This window comes from Harpia harpyja, chromosome 7 (assembly GCF_026419915.1).
Source record: "Harpia harpyja isolate bHarHar1 chromosome 7, bHarHar1 primary haplotype, whole genome shotgun sequence".
In the NCBI taxonomy this organism is placed as follows: Eukaryota; Metazoa; Chordata; class Aves; order Accipitriformes; family Accipitridae; genus Harpia; species Harpia harpyja.
The window spans coordinates 51,591,545-51,618,301 of NC_068946.1; the positions used below are offsets into that span (position 1 = coordinate 51,591,545).

The window sequence follows — 26,757 nt, forward strand, 5'->3', positions numbered from 1 at the left end:
ATGAAGAATGTCACTATATTCCAAATGAGAAACTCATTTACAGCTCCTGCCTATAAAGTAGTAGTATAATATGAAGTTTATAGAGTACTCATATAAAGATTACCATTCAACAAGAACTGTATGAGCCAGATACAGCTATCATATCAGATAGGTATTACCATACACTGAAAGAGAACATATTAAGTGGGATGGTTATTTCCTTTTACTACTTTTTTCAAAAATGTCAAGCTACAGTAATATATTCAAAACCACCTGCATACTCACCACAGTTAGCTTCATCTGATCCATCAGCACAATCTGGGTCTTCATCACATACCCACAGTTTAGAAATGCAGTGTTTTGTTGTTTTACACTGGAAGTGGTCTGGAGAACAACTGTTTTCAGCTTTAAATAAAAGGATTCCAAATTAAGACTAGAAATTTCTGCTAATATTAAAAATACTTGTTTTAAAGAAGAAAAATATTAAGGATTCAAAATTCAGAAATTGGATATCCATAGCATCACTTATGTAACATCTATAAGAAAACAGCATTCAGTTTTTTATTGTTTATAACTTTGTCTTCTTTTTACATATTATTTATATATAACAGTAAGGTCAAACAAATCTAATAAAGAGAGTGTCTATCGTGATATTCCTTTAACAACAAATAAACTTAACATTGATACAATCAAACCACTTTAGTAAAAAGCAGTCAGATTCCTTTTTTTTTTTTCTCTAACTTCCTAAGACACTAGTCATCAATTCTGAAAGTCAGTGCGAAGGACTAAGGCACCTCTCAATGCTTTGACTGAAAAGGTAATCAAAATTATGTACAATTTTGGTGAAATTCTGTGCTCTCTGTTAAGAGAGGCCATGGGTAAAAGTTTGACCATTATTTCATTTTATCAATTTACCAGAACAATTTTTTGAATGAATCCTACAGCAAGATAAAGATGCAAAGATGCAGCTAACCTTCACCCTATTCTTTCAGGATGCTTTAAGTTAAAGCTTAACTGCTTTAAGTTTAGAACAGCCACTTGACAACAAAAAACATCCTCAGTGCACTCACATGATTCTAGATTGACCCCCTCACAAGCATATATGCTGGGTCTTACTATTTATTAAACTCTTATAACAGAATATAGAGGCAAGATGAATAAAGGACATATATCTGGACTGGACTGTGAGCAAGCTATTTGTGATCAGATGCATAAGGGTTTCTTTAGAGATAAGCATATGTGCAAGAACTTCCAAATTGTTCTAAACTGAACTGACCACAGGTGGAAAACAGTATGATCTATTCTCTGATAATATTTTCCCACATGAATGTTTGTCCCACTTTTACCTAGGGAACTCCATAAGGTTTTTTACAAACTTTCCTATCCCTGTTGAAAAGCAATTTGCTCCTTGATACTATCATTCCTGTTTCCTGGGTTTGGCAAGATGAAAAATTTTAGGTTTGTTAAAAGTTGGTCTATTATTTCTTTCAGTGTCACGCTTCCAAACATAAATATACTGTGCTGGAATTAAAAAGCATTTAGACTTGGCTATGCTGCTAACTATACTTATAAAAAATAATGCTGATTCTCAGCTCGGACACCTTACCAGGGGATTTCAAAGTGCTTTACAAGGAAAACCAGCATAATTACCTCCATTTTACAAACGGGAAGCCTTAAGTATGAAATGTGACTTTTTCAAGGTCACTCAATATATAAAATGAAACAGTGGTAGAGCTGAAAAAAGGTCTGTATCTTATGAATCCTAGTCCAGTGAAATTAGAATGAAATAGATAATCTCATGCGTTATCTGTCTTGTGACAGGAGCCCAAGTCAATATGAACTTTGTGGTAGACCTACTTAAAACCTCCCCTTTTCATAATCTCCCCAGAGGGAACTAACATGTTTTCAGAAGCCACAAGCGAGGTTTTATTAAAATATAAACTAGCATACTTAACTTTCTTAAGAGAGAAGCTAATAAAATCTAGGTAAGACAGAGCAGAAATAAAAAATGTATGTAATTAACCTCCCCCACTCCCCACTGTGTCTTTGCAGGTGGGTTGATGGCTGAGTTTCAGACAATTCTAAAGCTTGCTTTATGTCACAGCAGACTGTCCTTTCCCCACTAATCCCTAGGAATTTTTCAACTCCATCATTGCTGATCCTGACCCTATCCCTCCCACAGTCCCTGAGCACTGCTGTGCTGCAGACTTCGCTGCTCTGATTTAACTTCTGTCAGCTACACCTCAAGGTTTTGGGAACCTTCTATATACCATGTGCAGTCCTTTATAATGAAAAAAGCAATCTCCCCTATCTTCCACAGGAGTTTACCTGATCCCACTTAATCAGTTTTTAAAGAAACATAACATGCAAACCAACATATAATACTGTCTGTCAGAGGCTACAGCTCTACTGAGCTGTTTGGAAGATGGCCATTAAACATGACCATCAACAAAGCCTTTGTATCCTTAGCAACCCTTCCCTTTGAGAAGGCCACGTTCTTTGCAGAAATACAGCATATGCAAACCTTGAGAAAGCTAATCCAGCAAATAGGAATAAGCACCTTAGATCAGCAGTAGAGCTGAATAGTGAATTGAGTGAAAGACAGAGATGTATTTTAAGACAGCACCATCATTTTAATTACAAAATGATCAAAGACACAAGCTATTCAATACATTTCCATTCTAAATATGAAAATATTTTCTCTACTTATATCTAAGAAATATGAAGTGAAAATGAATTTATGAAAAGATGTATTAAAAGCTGAGTAAATGGAAATCGAGTTATATAGACAAATTAATGAAAAAGTCCCCAGAGGAAAGGGAACAGAAAAGGTAGAAAACTCCATCAAAGAAAAAGGATGTAGAAGGAGCTATGGATCTACATCTTTTCCAATAAAGATACAGAAAAATATCTTTTTCCATTGAAATGCATTGCTGCAAGGCATGGCAGATGAAAGCCTCAAGAAGATGAGTCATTTGTGAGGTGGTTAAGAGTAAAATGGATGTTTCAGCCTAAGTCAGAAACCCAATTAAAGGCTTGAAATTAATTGTTTACACACCCCTCGTCTTTGCAATGACTTTAAAAAATGAAGTGAATAAATGACATTTTAGTTTCCTTCTGTTGTATATGAAGCACTGGACATCAATCAATCCTGTGAATTAACTGTTTTGCATGTTCCTCAAATTATTTTACAGAGAGGACATTTACAGTATTTTACATATTTTACTTCAGTTTCTTCTTTAAAACTAGCTACAGTTGTCCGAGCAAAATTCTCTAAACATAACTTACGACAGTCTCTTTCATCTTCTTCATCACCACAGTCATCCTGTCCATTGCATCTCAGATTTATTGGAATACACTTCTGATTCTGTGTGCACTTGAACTGACCTGACAGACACACATGTGTGTCTGTAAGTTAAAAGAATAAAAATATCAAGTTAAAAAGATTAAAAGTTAAAGATTTTAAGATTTTAAGATTAAAAGGCAAAAGAATAAAAATATACTTTCTTGACAGAGTTCAAAGCATGGCATTTAAATCAGTTTACATGTTTGTGAAGTCTACAATGTATATGATCGCCTACCACAGTTCAGTTCATCAGAATTGTCCCCACAATCGTTCTCTCCATCACAGATAAAGGCTGGAAGAGCACAAAGTCCAGTTCCGCATTGAAAACGTCCTGGCTGACATCTGAATTCAGCTGAGAAAAAAGAAAACTGCTTATGAATACTATCAGAGGAATGGTTAAAGTTATCAATAGTTTTGTTCTTCCTCTATGGACTAATCAAAAGAGCTTATAAACCTTTGTATTTGCCTACACAATCTCAATCTGAGTAGATATTGGTAACTAAAATGTACATGTACTATTGCAAAATTAATTCAAAGTCTGAGATTTTAAATTTGCATAACTACAGTTATACCTTACTAATGATACAGAGTGCAACCCTCTACAGGCTGATGCTTACTATTAGCTCAACAGAGACTTGCAATTTAGGATCTAAACACTTGAGTTCAAGTCTGCATTTAAAAAACTCACTATCCCACTCTATTTCCCATGAAAGGTTTAACATTGTTCCTTCTCACAGCCACTGCCGTTCGAGTGAATGAGCAATTATGCACCTATATAGTAATATTTTATATAAACATAGTGTAGCTTGACATGTAATCTTATGTAGAATGATTACATATGTTAAAGCTTGCTTCAAAGGCCTCTGCAGCAGAAAAAGAGAACTAATTATAAAATTGTAAAAAAATGGAAGAGAGATTTCAATATAAAAAAAAATAAAATTAACTCTTACTTAACTGGAAGATTATAGAACACACAGTAGAGCATTTTGTGTACACAAGCTTAAGGGAAGAAGGCAAGAATCTTTCAATTTATGCAGATTAATATAATAGTATTAAAGTAGTCAATGACTGCGACTGAAAAATAGCACCATCAACAGATACTACTCTTTATGCATCCAGTACCCTAGGAAGGCACTTTTCTAACAAGTAAACTTGCAGTCAGCTACCATCACAACAACCATCTTTTGGGATGCTGAAAACATCATCATAATTGACTTCCAGATGTCTAGAATAGAAGACGGGGAATACTACAGTAACCTACTATTTGGACCATGGGAGGCTATCAAGAAATACGCTGTTATCTGCACCACCTTCAAGGTAGTGTCTCAGAGTTACACAGGATGCATGAAAAACATTCGTTGTATAAAATTGTTCATACTGGAGGGGTGAGATTTAGCTCTCCAAACTTTCATTTGACAATATTCATAAAACTATAAAATGAAAATATTTATGTAAAACATATTGTGAAGAATACACAGAATCTTAGTAGGAATCATATAGAGAACGTTGCTGTTATTCAGAAAATTGCACTAAATAATAATGTGTAGCTAAACTTGTATAACTGCAATGAAAAATAAGCAAATGAGATTAGAAATCCACATTTCTATTATACACAAAAATAAACCAAATAAACCTGGCAGAATTTTGTATTTATATATAAAAATCAGCAACCTCAGAACATAGCTTTAAAATAAAAAATCTTTAGCAAAAACATAACTGGGATCAAGTAAGAGTTTAAAACATGAAAAATACGTTCTTATGATTTTCCAAAGACCTTAAAAGACCCTTAGTAGACATGAGTTAACAAACATCTTTTACAGGCTGACAAACAAGAGCCTGCACCCTTTGCAGAATTGACAGAGACCAAGGAAAAGAAAACAGTGCTGCAAACAAAAGTGTTCAAAAAATTCCTCTTCCCAACACCTATAAAGCATTGTATTTGATTTGCACCCTACTGACAAAACTGGGTTCCAAATTCAGAATGCACTTACGGCATTCCTCAGGCTCGTCAGAGCCATCTCCACAGTCATCGACAGTGTCACATTTCCACCAAAACGGAATACATTTGTCAGTTTTGCAACGGAACTGTAAAAGGAAGGAAAGAAGGAAGAAAACCTTTGATGTGAATATTTATTTATTTATTTTTAAACAGAAATAGTACAGTTTATGAAAAATTAGATTCACTGCTTATGTTATTGTTCCATTAGTCAACTCTGGCTGTTAATTTTATAAAACTTATTTTTTAAATACTCTTTTTTTGGAGATGTTTTGCACTGAGACTTCCACTGATACAAATCATTGTCGTTTCAATGACATTGCTGACTTATAGTGCCCCTGATATAAACCACTCACTGCATTTTGCTGCATTCTATGATTTGATTCTTTAAGGTCTTATTCAAAACAACCACTTCAATTCTTAAACAGTCTTTGTAGGCTGTTGAAGCAGATTTGTTATCATTTTTCCAGATAAACCAAAACACCCACAGTTACAGAAAAGGGCCTTAACGTGCGGTGTTGCAATTGTATACAGTATTCCTTATATCGTTTGAATTAAATGAGAAAACCAGAAGCGAGGCCTTCCAATCTTTCAAAAGGCTAAAATATTTGTACAAAAAAGAAAAATCTTTTGTAAGGTCTTGGCAGTGCCTTTACTCTGAGCTCAGGCAACACTGTACCTTTGCTCTGACTGAAAGAGGAATGCCAACAAAACAAAGAGTAGAAATTACTTGAAGCAATCTTCTAGGGCTAAACCTAAAACCAGAGTTTTTTATGTGGCTAATGCTGGAGAGAAAAATATGGATAGATTATGAGCAACTTTTAAGAAATATTGTGTTTCCTACCTGGTGTCTCTATGAGCACAGAAAGGAAGAAAACTGACAGGTTTCAAAGTGCAAGACATTTTATTTTCTGTGACTAGGCAAAATTTTTTCATTTCTTCACATTTTTAAAATCATTGATTATTCAATAAAACTGTATTTAAAAGGTATATTAAATTTGGTGCACTAGCTCAGTTTTATCTTTTCTGCCAAGGAAATTTAGGGTTTCATGGCCATTTATGTAGTAGGACCTATAGTTGGAGCTACATCATTCTTGTACCATGTTGAGGGATATGCTGTATAACAGGTTGGGTTTGAAAGGCAGCTATTCCACACTGTTTAACTGTTCCACAAAGGTATGCATCTCAGAGTAGCTCAACAGAAGGCCTCCATATGTAGGAGACAAACAGAAACTAAGACAATTCTCATTCTTAGTAATTTCTACTTGCTACTGTAGCCCTCCTGCTGTTTAATTGTTTTAAGGTACCAGCCTCTTTCTGCTCACCCCACGGGACTTCAGGTTGTTAAAATGACATTATGAATTTAATTCCAGGAAATGGGTACTAACTGTTAGATACTATTATGCTCTGCATGAAAACACTTGCATTCCCTTCTAAACTAGATAGCCAGACACTTTGCAAAATCAGGGGTCAGAGTCATATGGGTGTGCCTGGAATGGCCTGAGTTTTGGTGTTCTAGAGTCTGATACGTTTTGTACTAGACAATTTATTGTGTCAAGATTAGCCATCAAAAGACCGCTGAAAGTCTGCAGATGTGCAAGACCAGCGTATCAGCCATTCAACTCCTCTTCATCAGAAATAGCTAACAGTGGATGTGCTGTCAAGAGCGATTACATCGTAGGAACAGCTAAGATTTTACAGCATCATCTGAAAATCTGAAGTAGCAAAGTATATTTTTGTCACTAATCTCTGCATCTGATACCATCAGATTCACAAATTATCAAACAGTAAACAGATTTCAAAATTGGAAGAAAATGACTCATCACCAATGTCAACTTGTAACTGCCTGTCTGAAGCAGCTTCTTCTATTTAACCCTGCTCTCCCTCTTGCGGAATCTACAAGTGATAAAATATTGCTCCTGGAGGATCCGAGATGTGATGCTATCCTTCAATTCAGACTACCAGTGAATTATTTAGAAAGGAATAGAGCCATTCAGTCAACTGTTAGCATATAAATTCACTGTGGAATAAGCTCCTGGTGCCATTTAAAGAAAATTTTTAAAAAGAAAAAAAGTGCTGTTTTTTAAACCAAACAAATTTGAGAAGCTAGATACAGGGGAAAAATACATAAGAAAATCCTCATTTTACAAGTGTCTTACACCTTCTCTTTGTTCATTACTTAATGGGAAGTAACAAGCAAACAACCTAAACAGAAAAGATATGATGAACATCATAAAATCACACCAAACACTACCTTAACGGAACAGAGGAAGACAGCGGGAAGGTTTCTTAAATAACAATATTACTTGAATGAAACTGTACATCATTTATTAAGATGACCACTGTTCCCTAAAAATTAAGAGTAAAATCCTTTCCTTAATGAGTACAGACAAAATGCATCATGATTAAAAGGTTGTAAGAGGTCATTAGCATACATACAATAAAAGTGGACTACTAGAAAAGCTGGACTACTAGAAAGATTTTAAAGGCCATATGTACTATTACAATCAACCAATTAATTGTCTGGGTAGAACAGTCCAAAGACTGTTATCAAAGTGGTTCTCATAAGAAATCAGTATGTTCTACTTAATCTACCTTATATTTTAAGAAAAAAAGCACCAAATATTTATTTGAAGTACCAGGGAGTCCACCTCCCATAAAGAATTCAATGTTTTAATTGATGCAATTGTTAATTAACTGCATATTCTACCATTTCCATTTCAACTGGATTGTTTTTAATGTAGGCCTATTGTTTACCTACCCAGCTAACTGGACTGAGCTTGTTTTCTTGTATTAATGTAAAGTCCGTTCATGCATGAATACTCCCAAATCATTGATCATTGTTACGTACACTTTGTATCATTGTTATATACACTTTGTATTTTTATGTTTCATATATTATACAAATGTTTTTTCACAGCAATTTTTATGGCTTTAGTAGCTGTATTTGTTCTAGTGACTGGCAGAAACATCCACATTTGAAAGGGAACAAGTTCTGCATTCTCTGGAAAAAAGGCATTTGCAAGCCTATTTTCAACTAATAGACTTGAAGATGAAACACTTTAAATGCACCCATGAGTTACCTAGTCTTCAGCTCCTTTGACTGATGCTTCCACATTTCATGGGCACCAGCATTCATTATTTAAAAGTAGGTGGAAACACAGTAAAATACAATCCCCAGTCTCCTTTCCCCCATACATATGCACTTACCTGACTGGCAGTGCAGTTCGATAAGCATGTCTTGTTATCCGCAGCAAGGTAAAAGTTAGTGGGACAAGCACAAGTATACATCTTGTCAGGGGCTAGAAGGCATAAATGACTGCAACCACCATTGTTTAGTGTACACAGATGTTTAGACACTGTGGACAGAATAGGAAAAGAATCTCAGAGTCTATTATTTCAGTACACTTCAGGGTATCTGCTTTACGGAGTAAGAAAAATGGTATTACACATACCATTTTTAAAATGTAATGTCTCAAATCAAAAACCCGTAAGAGGTAACTGTTTCCTCTTGCCTTTAAGCTATTCTCTGTTGTACGCAAAAATTAATTATTACTATGGATGTAGATTCAATACTGAAAGAATGAGAGGAAGAAAAAAGCACTAGGGTGGGTTTTTTCATAGTGAGACAAAAAATTAGCTTATCTAGGTCAAGTGCCAAATTGTATTCACTTACAATTCAAATACAGGGACATCAGGAGATCAGACACAATTGTAACACCTACTTTCTCTGACTTTCCCTCAGTCCAACAAGTTTCTAAGGAACAGTGTTCTTCTGTATTATTAACACTCTCTTACTTTTCAAATAATAAGGTTAAATGTTTTCATAACACACTGTTCCTATCTTGATAACTGGTAACTTGTACTGTAATACAACTTAACAGTTCTGTACTTCCAGTCAGTATCTGGGTTAATTTTTAAGCACCCAAATTGGCATCTCACCACTGAACAAGATATATCACATTTATTTAATACCCGATATACTCACAACATTAATCACAGAATTATGTTTAAAAAGGCTAATTTGAAAACTTCCACAATTTGAAACAAAGCAGAAATAAAAATAAATCACTGCAGATAAACGAGCTTCCCTTAACTCAGCAGCTGGCTACTAAGTGAAATACATCAATGGGTATGGAAAGCATAGACAGAATAATTACCATCAGGTTGCCTATACGAATGATACACCTGGATGTCTGTTATGGTATGCCATGAGTTAATCAGTGATAGTCTGTCTGATCCAGAGGTTTTGTGGGCACGGCTGAGCGATTTGGTTTTCCCATCTGTCCAGTAGATGTAGTCTTCAAACAACGTTAGAGCAATCACTCCTGGAATATCTTGATTAGGAACTGTAAGAAGAGATGCTAAGATTAATGTTCACTCTTGGAAGACTGCCAGTTAAAATATTCCATACTGCATGGGCTGACAGATACAACTGCTGTATAATGTCTTGAGAATAATTGTCATGACAATACATCAAGCCTAGAGGGTTCTTTATTACCAGTTACGATAAAGATGGATGGGGTACGAGCTCTGCTTGCTTAGAATTAGTTGGCCCAATCAGTGTTAAGGAAATGAAAGAACTTCAGTTAACAAAAATCACCTCCAGATTCTAAACCAATGACATGTTAAGCTTTAAAGTAGTACACAACATAAATATAACGTAACCTAATATTTTCAGAAGGCCGATATTCATTTGCTGGTTTAGGGGAATAAAAGTTATCAGAAACCATCCAAAACAGAAAGTATACATCTCCAGATGCAGTATGCTTAATGCCCTTTAAGGCAATCAATAGCATTTTATTTCAGCAAAATATACTGACAAGAGAGATAGGAAAAAAAAATAGTTTTGCATTAAAGTAAACATAGCAGTAAAAGGACTTATTGCTTATTCCTAGCATAACCAACCATACAATTTAAAAAAAAAAGAAAGTGATGATAATACCCTGTTGTTACAATATCACAAAATTATGAGCCAACATCATTTTTAAAAGGATGGAAGGACAAAAGGGCAAAAAAGCTTTGGCGCATTCTTTATCTTACTGTATACTCTTTAATCTTGAACTATTTGTTCTTGGTAAACATAAACTGAACTCCACTTTTTTTTTTTTTTTATTTTAACATATATAGCTGTAATCATAAATGTCACAGGAGAATATCTGACCACAATGGTCAATTTGTAAATTATAATCTTTTGTCACTGGATCACTCTAAGTACTGATAGAGGCAGATCAGAGCAGCTGAGTCTGCTGTTTTTAACCAGCATATGCTTAACACCTTTACCTTGTTTTCTTAGATGAAAACAGCTTAATCTTTTTACCTGGAATGTGCTTAAATAGAGTTGGCAAATCTCAAATTCCAGTTGGAACATTTCATGGTTCACTGACAACTGATGGCTGATACTGAGTATGTGGAATGACAACTTAGCAAATTCAATTTCGTATACAATAGCTTTGCTGATAGTGAACTCCAGTGTAGGATATGTTGCCTTCTGGTCAAGGAAACCTTGCTTCTTAGACCCAAAATCATTTTCCCTTCTTGTATGTTTACCTATACTATAGCCATCATACTGAAATAACAGTAAGATATTCTTTTAAAGAGCTTCATAACTTTTCTAAGAAATTAGTCAAAGTGCAAAGAAATCTTAATTTTGGCACTTATTACATAGGCAACTTTGGCATGGTGCCTTACACGGTATAGTACCCCCAAGAAAAGCTCTTATAATTTCCCTTATTTGTAGAATCACATTGTGAAAAGGGGGTCTACAAAGTAGAAGTGAATCACTCCCCATGGCGACTGTTGTTATCCTGTTCCTCTGAGCAAGGAAAAGAACTCTTGAAGTACCATTACTTCTAGTTTTGCCGCTAACGTAACAAACCAAGTACAACAAAACAGGAATACAGAAACGGTAAGTACAGGTATTTCCATTATATTGATTCTTTTCCCACTTTCCTCCTTTTCCTTATTTTCTCACCACTGGATTTATCAGAACAGATTGCAAGAAAAACCTCCTAGACTGCTAGATTTGGGAAAACACCCAAAGACTAGAGCAGGGTTTGTCTGTCCACTGGAAGACCTATATGTATTATCACCTAATTAGATCAACTACTTGCCTGTTAATTTTATCCCCACTCTGCTCTGGAGCAAACTAAATTATTCTCTTGGAGGGGGAAATAAACCGTAGACTAGACAACAGCACCCAGCTTCACCCTAGATGTAGTATGGAGTGGGGGGGGAATCTCTAGTACTGCAAACAGTGAAACGAACCCTGCACCTAGTCACAGCTGAGCCTAAGCAGTCAAATCCCAGTCATTACCTGGGTTTTTTACATTCTTTTGCTTAACATGGGTGATTTTCCTTGAACCTTCTTGAGAGATTTCTTAAGCTCTCCATACATCTTTGATAATGATGAATTCAACTTGATACTGTTCCAGAAAAGGCATGTGTCTCTAATTTTAATTTTTAAAAGGGAATGATCTTTAAAATGCTTTAGCACAATTATTAATTGGGAATACTAATTATCATATCATATGCTTACTACCAGGTTACTGTAATTAATTAAGGAAGCATAGAATTTACATGTTCATGTCATTCAGAAAAAGGAAATTACAATTCTGAATTATTTCAGAATAATTAGTTCATCAAAATCTGTGTACATGCATGCTCTGTAAAGGAAACACCTTTTTGTTTGAATCACTATCCAATATTTCAGCAGATCTGTGAAAAACTGGGCTCTCTCAGACTTCCTCTGTTGCCACTCTCCCCAGTTAGTTATTTGATTGAACTTAGGTCGTTCAGCTGCTTTACTGTGCTATTATATTTACCATGGGATTTTGAATACATTTGGGCACAATCCATTCTGGTATCTTTATATACAGAGACTTAGGTATAATAAACTCAGGGCTTTTTATTTCAGGTAGATTATAAACATTTGCTGTTGAAAGTTTTCTTTTAACTTCTAAGTCATGATTGTGCCACAGTATAAAAATTAAAAGACAAGCAGGAAATTTAGGTACATCTGCAAAACTGCAAGAAATTCCCCACTGATCTTAAAGGGCAGTTTCTAATGAGAAATACAAACTGGGCTGACAGAAGAAGCAGGAAGAACAGCAGAAAGAGAAACTGCTAGTCTGAGCGAAACCCTGAAGCTATCCATAAAGCTATTCATTTTATTTTTGCTTGAGTTCTGGAAAAATATTTGGTCGTATAAATTATGACCCTTGCTGCTACTTTTGACATCAAATTCAAGATGTCAAAGGTACCACTCCAGTCTTTCTGAATAAAACAAATGTGCTTTTTTCTTTGTCTGTTTTATCTTATTCTGATCACAGTTAAGATTAAAAACAGAATTAATGGGCATGTAAAAGACTTAATGCACATGAAGAGGACTTACATAGGATTTCATAGTCTTTATTATTCCCCACCAATGAAAAATACGTCTAGCAGTCATCCTCTTTTTGGCCATCCAGGAATTACAAGTAAACACCATATCCTGAGTATAGATGTACGAGTAAATGCTTACTTTTGTTTCTGTGTATGTTTGTGGGTTGCCATATAATTTATCCTAGCTTCAACGGATTGTGCATACGTCAGAATGCAAATGAAACTTTAAATTCATGAACGAAAGAAGATCCAGGAGAGTAACACATACTGTCTGAACTGTCTCATTAATAGGGAACCTAAGTTAAATATGTGGCATAAAATGTTAAATATTACAGTTAGAACACTGCATTTCACAAAACTGTTCATTGACTCAAGTACATTTTTCTTTTATTTTTTTTTAAAGCCAATTCCTTAAGCACCAGGTTTAAAAGCTTAAATCTTCCAATTACCTTAAAAACAAAACCACAATATCAAACACAATGTAACAAATATTATACTCTCTTTTTTATGTTCTTTAAAAGAAGTATGACCTGTTTGTAAAAACTGGATTTTCCACTATTACCACATATTGCTCAAAAGTTGAAACTCTCAGTGGTTTAAACACTCACAGATTAGGGTTGTAGTTTGTCCTGCCACTATTTCTTATTTCTGAGTAACTTTATAAGTTTAACGGGCTTCCACATTAAAGCCAACTTTTCATTAAGTAATGTTCAACACAAACTTGATCAACATGGTTTCAGAAGCTTGCACTATTTATAGCTGTAAAAGCTATATGTATTCTGTTGTGACTATGAGACGTAGAGAAAGTTATTAAAAAAAAATTAATCAATGAAGCAATGAATGGACTGTGTTAAATAAAATAGTACAAATTAATAAATGTAAGTAAAAACCTACATAAAGTAAAACACACAGAAAATAAGTATAGTATCACCGGATACAAATATTTCTTATAAAAATTCTAAGCTCACCATAAAAATATAAAAATTCTTATGAAATAAGAACAATAATTACATAATATAAAAAGTCTTATAAAAATTCTTCTAAGCTGACCATAGAACTCAATGTATTTTCTTGCAGTTGATACATCCGTAAAGACTGAGAGAAGTTTCTGAAAACAGGCATTCAATGGCAGCTAATTCTGATTTACTTTATTGTTTAAGGAATAGTTCTATCATAGCTGAATATTATTTTTCTTTAACTTTTAGTATATTATAAACAATGGAACATCAGAACTGTTGACATGTAATAGGTTATAAAATCTACAGTTCACATCAACTACGAATGACCGAAAAAAACTGAACAAAAAGCTGTGAAAGAATTTTTACATCTTATTTTCTGATGGAACAGTAAAACAGTCTCTCATGCTCTTTATTCTTTGCCTTTGAGGATTTCAGTGTTACAAGCTTTCCAAAATTTCAGGTGGTGACAGCTATTGATTTAGCATAAAAGTAGGTAGTAGAAGAAACATCCACTTTCTTTTTTCAGTCCTTCCTTTAACTTCAAGAGAACCTTGGCTGCATTACTGATCTACCTCTTCATAAATGACTTACATTAGTTATACTTTGCAATACTAATTACTAACCTCACAGCATACATTACGGTGTGAATCACGGTTTTAAACAGGAAAGCAAGACTAATTGCTCTCCTGTCTTTGGCAAGTACTGTGGAAATGGACCACTTTCTGAAAATTCAAAGTAAAGCCAGGCTAGTCATAACTGATAAGTACCTCTGCTTCCCCTGCACCACCTATTTGAAATCATTTAATCAAGATGTCTACTTGACAATCCATTAGTAAGAAAGTAATGTATTCTGTTAAACACAAAAATTACATTACACCAACATAAGGGTCAGATCTAGACAAGCAAATTCATGGAGAATTTAAATAGTCATATTTTAACAAAGAGCCATGAGAATTGCACTCACTTAGTATTAATTACTTTCTAGAATGACCTGTGTATTCAATAGATTTTTTTTTTCTTTTAAGGTTTCTCATAATAATGTCACCCTATGGCCTCTATGAAAGCTTCCAAAATTGGGTTAAGTAAGCTGAAGCCCAATCCATATCTCAAAACACTCAGCAAAAATAACTAAAAAAACAGCCCACCTGCAGACCAATAATCCAATGGATACACCTCTAGCAGTCTCTAAGTATTTACTGGACCAGTACTTACTACATGTGCTTTTTTCCCCTCATTGTTAGAGCATCAAATCCTTAAATAATCCCTTGTAACCCATGGATATTACTTTTCTCTTGGATGAAAAAATCTCAGCAAGTATAACTGAAGTGCAGTTCAGTCAGAAAAGGGATAACTGCCCAAATGCCACAGGACTCAGACTCCATCATCACGGACAGGCGCACTGGACAGCTGCTATGGCGTACGGGAAGGGGCAAGAAGTGCCTTTAGCCCCTTTCATAAATCCTTGCCTGAACAGTACTACTCAGCTGACTGCTTCCACTGAGTCCCAAATAGTTATTTCAGTGACTCAAGTTTCTCAGAGCTTACGATATGGTATATCTTAAAATATATATGCCAGTTTTCATACACTGCAACATACACTGTATCGTATATGAGTAAAAAATACTTTACTTTGAGCCAGCAACAGAATCTTATTAATTCAAAGTGATACTTTGATTTTCGAGACCCTGCTCTTCCTACTTGTGTAATAAAAGGCATTATGGGGGTATAGTCAACAACTTACAATTATGAAGGACAAAAAACATGGAATGCTAAATCACCACCTTAAGTCATTTCTGAGGAAAAACTGCACCTGAAATTTGCTTTTGTGATTCCTTTTCCTACCACTGCTGCCTCCTACCAGAGATGGGCAAGTCCCTCCTTTTCTAACAGACCTTCTACTGCCACCTCTAGTTCTCCACTGCGGTTTCATTTTATACGTAAATCATGAATTCTCTTACACTGAATGCTAATCCCAAACAGTGCTTGACCAAACAACAAGGAGATGAGAAATGGGATAAGAAAGAGAAGGTAGAAAAGAGAAGGAATGCACAGGCCTATCAGAAAGCTGCAGAAAACAGGAGAAAGAAATACAGGTGGGTAGTAAAAGGGAAAAAAGGGGAGGCTTGCAACAGATCAGCAGTGTAAAATAAAAATTATTAGATACTTGAACACAAATAAAAATGACAAAAGATAACATACTAAAGGCAGATAAAGTGTCGGATGAACTTAAGGGAAGAAGAGCCGTATGTCTCCATAAGAGGGAACATGATTATGCAGACATATGAGAAGCATGCACAGGCTTAAAATGTACGTCTCTCTCTCTCTCCTCAATTTTGTACTAATTTTGATCCAAGAATATAAATTCATATACTGTAAGTCATATCTGTGATAAAAATGTCTACTTTTCACTTGTGTGAACTCTGTTTCCCTTATATTTTCTGAGTACCTCTACTTAAGCATAAAAAACATTCATTTGATTTCAGGGGTGAAAAACATGCCATCTAGGATTTAACTACAAAATATGCTTACTGAAGAAGCTGTACAGAAGAAGGGAAACCCAGTCTCACTCAGCTCTTATTGAAACACAAATACTTCCAAAAGTAAAAGCAAATTAACTAAATTAAACAATGAGAAAAAAAAAAAAGGTCTCATTGTCAGCTGGTAAAATCCACGTGCCAAGAAAAAGCGTCCTTAAAAAGCAGAAACACTGACTTCTTCTAACAAATAAACACTACAAAAATATCTGTACTCTATCATGCCCACCAAGGTTAGATTTTCTTTGGCATTCGGCTCCTCTTCAAGCTGAAGCTGGCTGATCACTTCCGAGCTAGAAAGAGATCTGTGCCTTCCCTTTCCAAAAAGAAGGGACTGCAACCTTGCCATGCCCGTGTGCAAAGTCTACAAGAAGAGAAGGGGAGACAGATTCCTCTCACGCTGCTCCCAAAAATGCATTCACCCAGCTAGAGTTCCAGTGCTGGTCAGTAACTGCTAAAAGTAATTAATTGTTGTTACGCAACATTTTAAATAACCTTCTTCCCCCACCGTAGCATTAGAACAGTTTCTGTTTAAGAATTTTGGCACCCAAAGAGAGAATATTTACATTGGTAATCAAACCTTAAAAACCAGGCTACATTAGTTTGCATTCCACTCTCTGAAACTCTTCATTTTCTGAGCTGCAATAAAATAAAATTAGAATAAAAAGCCTACTGGCATCTTGACCCAAATGGAACCAGTGACAAACTCTTAGGAAGAATTAAGGATCCTCCAAACACAAACTGCATCAAGGAAGAACAACGCTTAATAAAAAAATAGCCATTATACCTACAAAAACAAATAAGCTTGGAAATTGCTGATCTTCTCTTGTGCTGCAATTACTGGCCCATACTGTCCTCTTTCTATTTGAACTGCCTTGTAATCATTTTTGTCTCATTTTATATTCAACTTGTAATCTCTTTGAGACGGAGTCAATACTTTTTTATTTCTGTATAGTACTTACTCCTGGTACTTGCTCCTTTTGATAAAGAACTTGAAGTGCTTAGACAATGAAGTTAATAATGAATAACGACAATAAGATTATGTCTATTAAGCTTGTGAAAAAGTATGTCATTTTGACAGATGTAATTAAATTTAAGTATGTTACATTAAAACACTAATTTTTTTTAAAGATGAGACATTTTATAATCACTGTTGCTTTTATTAAATTGACACTTTGTTTAAAGAACCAAACCTGTCAAACTCAATGAACAGAAAAAAACATTATTCATAGAATATATACATTAATTCCAGTAATTGAAGCCATGTTTCACAGAAAAAAAACCCCTGTTTATGAACACACTTTTAGGATGATATTACTGATATTTTTGATAACAACAAGTGCATGCATACATATTTCTTTCTGCAAATGTAACATATACATCACACATCCATACTAGGTAAGTATGGAAGATACAAGTCCTAGCATTAAGTGGTAGGGCATTTTGCCAGTCAAAAAATGTAACTGAAAGTGAAAACGGAGAATACTTCAGTATAATAAACTCACACAAAAATTGTTATACATCCCAAAACTACTATCACAAAAGAAGCAGGAAATCTAGACTTAAATCTAAACATCTAAGGCACAAATGTATCTGTGTTATTAAAGCTGACTATTACATATGACTTATAATGATACCATGAGAAGAGATGAATAAATTTTCAAAAGTGTGCCTATAAAATCAGTTGATCAAATCTAGGGCTGAAATATTTTATTGTCCCACTTTAAAATGTTTTATTGCCTTTTTAATTTCACTGTGAGCAGTTGTTTATATGCCAGTTACCCCGTAGCAGTAGAGAGTAGCATGCTGTCACAGCGGTGATTGTTCTCAAATATATACAAGTTACTATTCAAGTAGAACGGCTCACAGTGTGCTAATGAGTTTCCAAGATTCTTTAATTATTTTTCAGATTTACAGAGACCATTTACATGCCTACTAGCCCCTACACCTTAAGTTTCGTGTCTTGCTGCTGGTTTCCATATTCATCCCCACTCTGCCCCCCAAGCTATTCCTTCCTTCAGCTTTGCCTCTCCATGCTCCTGCCGGGATTGTCTCCTGCCACCACCCAACTATGAGCACACGAACTGCTAAGCCCCTTTGGCTTATTTCATTTATCCTCTACCTCAACTACAGGAGCTGTTCCAACGCTCTGCAACTTTCTTCATCAAAAGCCTTCTGCTTTTGATTGCGTTGATATGAACTGGGGGAGACCTTGTGACAGAAAAAAACCTGTATTTTATGTTCTCTGTTCTCACAGGAACAACTGCATGGCAAGTAATGCCCATCCTTTAAAATTTGTGATGGCGCATGTCCAGCTCATATGGAAATACACAGTGAATGTCTGCTAAGTTTTTAATGAGTATGTAGAAAAATTAATTTCAGAAGTTTATAATCTAATCAAATATGGGCATATTATCACAAGAACAGTGGAAGATACAGAAACCAACCTGTTGGCAATCTTCATAAACTGGGCTCCATAAACTGGAGACTGTGGAACCTTAGAGTAATGTGACTGTGTGAATTGCCTTTAATATAGGTGAATCTGTGTATTTTTCATGAATATTATCCTTTAAAAGAGATAGAATACAATAAAATAAAATAATAAGATTTAGGAAGACATATGAATTGGAGAATTTTATCTGAACAACTATGAAAAATGAATCTAGAATGCAATAGTGGAGGTGAAGCAATTATCAGTTTGTGCTATCAGATGTGGCTGTAACGAGTAATTCTACAGACTCCTCAAAAGTTGGGGAAAAAATTGTTGCAATATCAGAACTACTGTTTATTCCTCATCTGCTGTGAGAAACCCTCTTTTCAGACTTCTCTAATTTTTGAACTATGAAAACTGCAGTATAAATCTGGAAGGAATTAGTTTATGTTATCTCTTAGATTACTTTTACATTAGGAGAATTTAATGAGTAACTGGATTTACTCTTTTATAAAACTCTGGTGGCAGAGTTCAGAATTAGACACAAATACTCACTTTCTACCTACAAAGCCCGTACAATTAGCAATCTTTGAAATTACAGGTGCTAAAAATGAAAAAAAAAAGGTTATAATCTCCCCAAACCTTATACTTGATACTTTGAAACTTGCACATATGTACACCAATTCTGAGGTTTGTAAACACTCAGGCAGAAGCCAATTTTGAAGAAAAGGTTTTTCAAATTGAGATACTATAGGAAAGTTTCTCTCTGTTAACTATATTACAACTAAGGAAGTCATTTACAAATACTTAATTCATTTAAGGTTCAACACTTTTTCATTGCTTAATTTTCATGCCCCTGTAAGATGAAGCAACGAAGTGCTCAACTTTTGTTTTTACAGTATAAAACATCAAAGAACTCCAGACAGTTAAGGACTAATCTCAGCTCAGAGAAGCTTCTGTACTTCCTAAACTGGACTATCAGATTCCACTTTTATAGCTTCATTATACTGAAATTCTCATCTTCAAAGAATGAAATGGGAAACTGGTAGGCACCTCTGGGTTTTAAGAGCTCTGAAGGATAGGAAAACCTGCATGAGGCAATCAGATACCTAGGGAACTGTGAAGCTTGCATTTCCTCTGGGCAGTGGGAACCAAAAGCAGCTGTTAAGTCTGACAAATTCTTAAATGTTTTATTTTAAAGCTCACAGAAGTAAACCAGCTTAGTGCTTAGCCAGATTAGTGCTTCAATGCTTGCTTAATCATTTACTGTGCATAACATATGTGAATGCTGCAGTGCTAAATTGGCTAAGCTCTAAAGACAGTTTACATAATCAAGCATTAAACTTCAAATAGATAAGGAAGGTCATTCCTGCCCCTAGCGCCAGGAAGAGCTCCCAAGTACAGTAAGATTTCTGGCCTAGTTAGCATGTTTTCAAAGTTCTTACTAGGACTCCCTTGATAATTATAAAAGCCCATTTCTCTATTGAAATGCAGAGGAACTTTCCAAGAGAAAAGTAGCAGATGTTCTCTTTTCCTGAAAAATCTTTAAGATTCATAATAAAGAAAGAAAAAAAAATTGTTGTAAAAAGTGTTAACACTAAGACCTAAATACATGTAAACTCCCATTTCATGGAATAAACACTCCTTGGTTTAACATACAGCCTGTCAATAATTAGTCTAAGATTGTTCTCTTTGTCCTCAAGATGTATCTAGTGCAGAGCACAGAACACTGCAGTCTATCTCATACAATAATATCTCTTTATGATACAAGATCCACCCATTCTGACAAGATAATTATTTGCTGGGTCTTGTGAAATCTGTGTCGCATTTTCTGATGTATTTTGTAACAGGTAATTTAAGATCCAAAAAACATATTCTCAGAAAAAACTCACAGCAAGCTAGCCTTATCCTCAAACGTCACAGAAACAGGTGAAAAAATACTTGGCTTACAATAACTAGCACTTTAGAATGCATTACTCACATGATTCCCGTTTAGACTTTTTTCTCTGCTCCATGGGTATGTATTTTATGGTCATCGTATCTGTGCCTTTATCCTTCTCCATTTGAAAACAAAGGATAGAATAAACTCAGCCATCCCTTAGTTAACTCTGACAATACAAAGTGTCTTAAAATGACAAAGGAAAATGGACCATGAAATCCATATGAACAATATGTCTTCAAGAAACACAGTTATCACAAGATATAAAACTAATCTTTCTCATATAAGTGCTTATCAACATGGACTACAGTTTCTCATATCAAAAGGCTAGAAGGGATTACAGTTTCACTTCTTCTAAACCCCAACCACTGAACTTCCCTGAGTTTCCCTTATTAAGACAATTATTTTGCAATGGTTAAATTTTATCCTCCAGAAATATTTCTAGTCTTGTGCTGAAGCATGAAGACACGCGAAATTTATTTGGTGGTTTGTTCCAGGAGAAGGGGGGAGGCAGGGAAAAGATTCTGATTAAAGACAAATTGATCATTATGTAGGATTTTTGCAAAATTCTCAAAGCACCCTTTGGAGAACCTACAGACATGTTTCATCCGTTTCAGACACCAAGAATTCTATCACTTCTTTGTCAAATCCACAGAAACTTTATTACAACTTGATTTTGGTTTGATAATCCCATTTTGAGTGAAGCTCCTGACAATAGGAAGTGACAAACAGCATTACCTAAGGAGAAAAATCTTCCTCCTACATAATTTAAATACCTTGGAATGTTTTTCCCAAAGCACATTTCTTATTGCTTGAATATTTATATGTCATCTGTACTTCAAACAGACACGTTCTCAAAAGTAGTACGATACCAGGTTTACACAACGTCACTGTCACTTTTGGAGCTTGCCTCGGATATTTAACCGGTACCAAATTTTTATAAATTTTCATCCACAAATGGAGATGGTAAAACTATCAGGCATGAAAGCCCACAGAATGTCCAGTAGTACTTGACTTCTAACACTTTCACTGTAATACCTAGAGAGTCAGACATGCTCCTTAAACAGTCATGAACGCATTCAGCTGTCTAAAACTAGCGGTGGTGATGCTCTGTTGAACAGGAAAGAGAATTTGTTGTATGAAACTGCTCTTCGCTGGTAGCAGCTGTGGTTTTGTGACAAATTTCCTTCTTCTCTAGGTTCACATATCCTCAGGGGAAGACATTAACTCCATGAATATAAAAGCATTTGAAGCTGATTTTACCCACTCAGGCAAGAGAAATCCATAGGCTGGAGACAAGGCAATAGACACCAAAGACAGCATGACTAGAATTTTTCAGATATCTTCTGAAATTTAGTGACAGGAGGACATCTTCTGAGAAAGAAAACTTCTGAAACTTTCAGTTTGAAAGAGAAAATTGAGCAAGGTTTGACCACTGCAGTCAGGTTAGGGCTAAGAGAGACACATTGGCTATTATTTATTTCTTCTTTCCTTTGAAAGATCCAGAAAGAAGAGTAAGAAGATAATTGTATGAGAACAAAATAGCAGGACAGTAGCACAGGGAATAACATCAAGAGGAGTACAGCGTTTTGCTTCATCTGTCAGAGAAACAGACTGTCAGCAGGAATCCAGCTGGCACTCGGGGGTATGTGTATGTAAGTACTGCTTAGGTGAGCAGGTTACAACTGTGCTGTGTTTGTTACAAAACCCATGGAAGTTAATGCTGAGATTAATAGGCATGTTTACAGCTCTCATAGCTACTGCTGTAGTCTCTCCAATCTACGATCTCAAATAACTGCCATTGAATTGTTCATTTAACTTACTATTCATGAATACGAGGGCTAGAAAACGTTTTTGTTTGTTTGTTCTTGTTTTATTTCACAATGAAGCTTCAGTCTGAAAATAAAGTAGTTATTTCATGAACTGTGGTTTGGAGAAAACCTGGAGGCACACAGTATGAGATAAAAGCCTAAAAAAGCCCAAAGCATGAAGTTTTACCAGGATAGCAGCAGTTCTGAGGTTTGGGTAAAACTCGTGGAAGGGAGCTCAATTACAGAGTTTCATATCAAAAAAACCCAACCCCAACACACTGATACTGAGTATTTCATATATTTGAATTAAAGTGAAAGATCTTTAGTCATACCATGTGGAATATGAGAACTATTCATCATAGTGTAAAAGGTTTTTTTTAAAACACTTTATAGGTAAAAGATACTAGCTTTTTAATTATGTCAGGTGAGAAGCAGAACACAGGGATAAAGATTACTTCATTACGTAAGTATTTCAAAAGTTATTATTTTACCCATCTACCAGGAAAGCCCCAAATTACATTCGCAATACTGGTCTCCTTATTGACTCATGCTGAGCAGACTAATGGGCATTTCCAGGCTTTCTCAGGCTGGAGAAAAGGCTGCTTTTAGCCACATTCTGACACATGGCACACAGGACATATCCCTTTCACTTTTAACAGCCAAGTTTCACTGGCTTTGTAACTTGGTCGAGAACATGTGTGCAAATATACACTAGAATACAGAATTGACAGGGCAGCCTCTGGTTGTTGAGTCTGTTCCTAGAGCTTCTGCTTTCATTTGACATTTTTTCCATGGACCTGTATTACTGCATATTTTAAAAAATAGTCACAATGGAGAAGGAATATGAAAAGCAACTTTTAAAATATAGATAAAAAGGAAACAGTGTATCAATAAAGGTTACAAAAATGTTTTAAAGTACAGGTTTTACCTAATTACACATAACATGCAAAGCACCTTCAATTTAAAAATTATCAAAAAGAAAAAAACAAATTAAAAAACCCCAGCTATTGACCAACCTTTATGTCTGTGAGATCCATCCATGTCAGAAAACTCAATATGATTTTCATCAGCCCAATACAGTCTGTGGTTGACATAATCTATTGTAAGAGCCATAGGTCTTGATATCTGTGTTTCTATGACAACTGTTTGACTGGAGCCATCCATACCAACACGGCCAATGTGAGGATACTCACAGCAATCAATCCAGTATAAGTATCTGTAAAACAAAATACAACAACTGCTTTGTTTAGAGATGCAAAAATAACAAGAGTCAATAATTAATTTATTTAGTTGAGCTCAAGAATAAATCAGTAATTATTTGATAATATTTCCATTTTCCAGATAGATATTTGGATTTTTCTAGACCTGTCTGTAAATGAGTGTGCTAAATGTAAAGGGTTTGAATAGGACAGTCCTCATGTTAGATGTGATTTCATCAAATTAATTATGGACCAGTAAAAAATGCATTTAAATTGCTTAGTCTTGATACCTTAGAATTTGAAGTACCGCCCAGATTGGATTTCATGAATCTCATACCCTACAAAAATGGCATCACTACTAAACTTATGACAAATATTGTATTACAGTTCCTTTTTTTTTTTTTTTTTTTAACACATATTACAAAACCTTGTTTTGTTGTTAATAGTAATATGATGCAAATCATATCACTTCAGGAAGTACTAGTTCGAAAACATTAGAACAGTTTCTCACATGAAGGGCTTAGAAGTGGGTAAAGCACTGAGAGAGACTGTTGGAAAGCTGAGTAGCAATCTTCTCCTCAATATGCTATTTAGCCACAATACAGAGCATGTTTTTAAAAAAAAAAAAAAGTCCTATTATTTGGTACATGGATGCATGTTGCTAATGTTGTATGCCATTACTTAGAACCTCAGGACAGATCTTTCCAGCTGGGAAAGCTTTTGGACAGGCTTTAAAAACCCAGATGCAGCTCACGTTCTTAATAGCCACTTGGAATGCTATTTGTGTGCAGGAGAAAATGGTGGCCCTAAGAACAGCTACAGCTATCCTACAAAACACAGGTGCAATATGCTGGCACTGAGCCTGCTCCACATAAGCAGTAGAGAAAGGGAACTTTCTCCACTAACTCCAACAGAAAACTTTTCCTTTGGAAACATATCATTACTATTGTATGGCATCAGCAATATAGTTGATGTAGCATTTCTCATTTGTGAGAAAAAAAACTTAAGATACGATTAATACTACTTCAAACAGTAACTCTGAATTTGAAATGCAAACGCAGTTTTTATTTCCAGCAGCTTTCATATTAAAATAAACAAAGATATTTATTAATTAAAAAAAAAAAAAAAAAAAAAGGAGCTTGGCCTTGGAAAGCTAAGTCTGTACACATACTGTCCACTGAGCAGAAGCACAATAAAGCTTATTATGCCTGTGTATATCTAAACCTTCCTGGATGACTCAAGACTGTACAAACTTTGCAGAGTTGATTTTTGCATACACAGGGAACATATCCTGGATGTCCAGGCAACCACAGACAGATACCATGTATTGGTATCTTGAATACATTTAAGAAATGTCTACATCCTCCCTGACAAATTTTATGGGGAAGAAAGGGTACAGTTACAGGAAAATTCAATGCTAGTTCTAAGAATTGGTAGAAAATGGCTTTTCTATTTAAAATAGTAAAGTAGATAAGTTAAACTTCTTAACTAGGAAATACACTGCTTTTCTTTGTTCAGGTGGAGCCCAGACCAACTCAACAATTTTCTCCTGTCACTGACACTTGAGATGATTACTTGAACCTTAGGATTTAGAGATGGAAAAGAATCATTAATTGGCCATGATACTACAAGAGTGTTATAAGCCACTACAATAGTTTTATTCATCCAGTTTATGCAATTGTATCCTAATGTTCCACAAAACAGAAAGTATTACATACGGAATCCAGATCTGAAAAGACATAGGGCAAACTTTCCATAGTCTGTATTTTATTTGTTCAGGAACTAGATAATAATTTAAGTATTACTATTCAAAAGTATCATTTTTCTTGAAGATTATATGCAGCATAAATCTTTATTTAAGAGAATACATTTGGTTAGAAATTCACCAGGTTTTAATGACTTTCAATTAAATGTACACTGATGTTTTAGTGGGTAGTGTTAATATAGATGATGGTTTACTGGTGAATAGAGAGGCCTCTGTTTATGAGGCATTAACTGCATATTGAGCCATGTAGACCCAGTGACCAGTGGCTGTGGCACTACACGTATTGTCACATAAACAGGAAATACCTCAATGTTTTTATGCATTTTCTGTTTCAAGAATATAAAATCTTTCTTCTTCTATCATCTGAATTAGATGCTGGCATGAAGTGGTTAGGTGGTTTATTTGAGTCTAATGCTGATTTGGTTTTGATCAAATTGAAATGGCTGGAAAGTTTCTGTTTGGAAAAAAAACCCCACCAACCAAACAGGAAAAAATAGAAAGGGCTTGTATCTCTTGAGGTTGGACAAGTTGACTTTCAGTGGTCCTTTCCAACCTCAACTATTCCATGATTCTGTGAAAATCAAATACTAAATAAGTTTGTTAATGGAAAGATGATTTCTTTTCTTTCTTTCTTTCTAAAATTCATAGTATTAGGTTAATTTTCTCAAGGACATCAATTTTATAGGAAAAAATGTAATCTTTTAAAATTATAGTATGACTGTGAAAAAAAATGTCCATGGTTCCTATAGCTCTCACACCAGTCAAGAAATCAAAAATGGTGGTGGTGCTCAAAACTGCACTCAGAATACCAGCACAAATTTATATTAATAAATAAATCCTAAGTCATGCAATAATTAATAAAATTAGCAATTAAAGGTACCAGTTAACAAACTACTTTAACTAGGCAGTTCTCACTTCTTATCGTTGTTGCAATAAATTTTTCAAGCATGTTGATAATTTCAAATTTCTGAAAACTAAGTTAGAAACTAAGTCTCTTAAAATAAACTCCATGTAGTCTAATAATTAATCAGTCCAGTTATTAGACATGTGTGAAAATCAAAACTTTAATTTAAAAAAGGCAAAAGCTATCTTCAAATTATGCGGGGTTAAACAATGTCACTCTTCGATTAACATGCAAAAACTATCAGAAAAAAGTCTTCAAATATGTGGTAGTTGAATGGCCTAAATTATTTTGGAAACTAGTAAACACAAAAGAGTGCTAACAAGACAGTTCAGTGAATAAATGAAACAAAATATAAGAATTGTCTTCCATGTAAGATGAACTTTTTGTTATTTAGTAACACACTTCTTAAAAAAAGATAGGGATATTTTTTGAAATATATGCTTTCCTCCTACCAAAAGAAAACACATTTACAGAATAGTAAATATAACAAAACATGGTTTAGTACCTGCAT

General features: G+C 34.9%; 1 protein-coding gene across 5 annotated transcripts in view; it reads right to left on the bottom strand.

The window, feature by feature from the left end:
- LRP1B (LDL receptor related protein 1B) overlaps nucleotides 1-26,757 on the bottom strand; it is a 761,175-nt gene that overhangs the window by 89,614 nt on the left and 644,804 nt on the right. For all 5 annotated transcript variants that reach the window (XM_052792801.1, XM_052792800.1, XM_052792798.1 and 2 more), the window contains 7 exons: nucleotides 23,395-23,594; nucleotides 9,482-9,670; nucleotides 8,532-8,680; nucleotides 5,317-5,410; nucleotides 3,561-3,677; nucleotides 3,268-3,387; nucleotides 265-384 (listed from right to left, as the gene is read on the bottom strand). In XM_052792801.1, coding sequence (XP_052648761.1) covers nucleotides 265-384; nucleotides 3,268-3,387; nucleotides 3,561-3,677; nucleotides 5,317-5,410; nucleotides 8,532-8,680; nucleotides 9,482-9,670; nucleotides 23,395-23,594 — 989 coding nt within the window. The remainder of the gene's footprint in view (nucleotides 1-264; nucleotides 385-3,267; nucleotides 3,388-3,560; nucleotides 3,678-5,316; nucleotides 5,411-8,531; nucleotides 8,681-9,481; nucleotides 9,671-23,394; nucleotides 23,595-26,757) is intronic.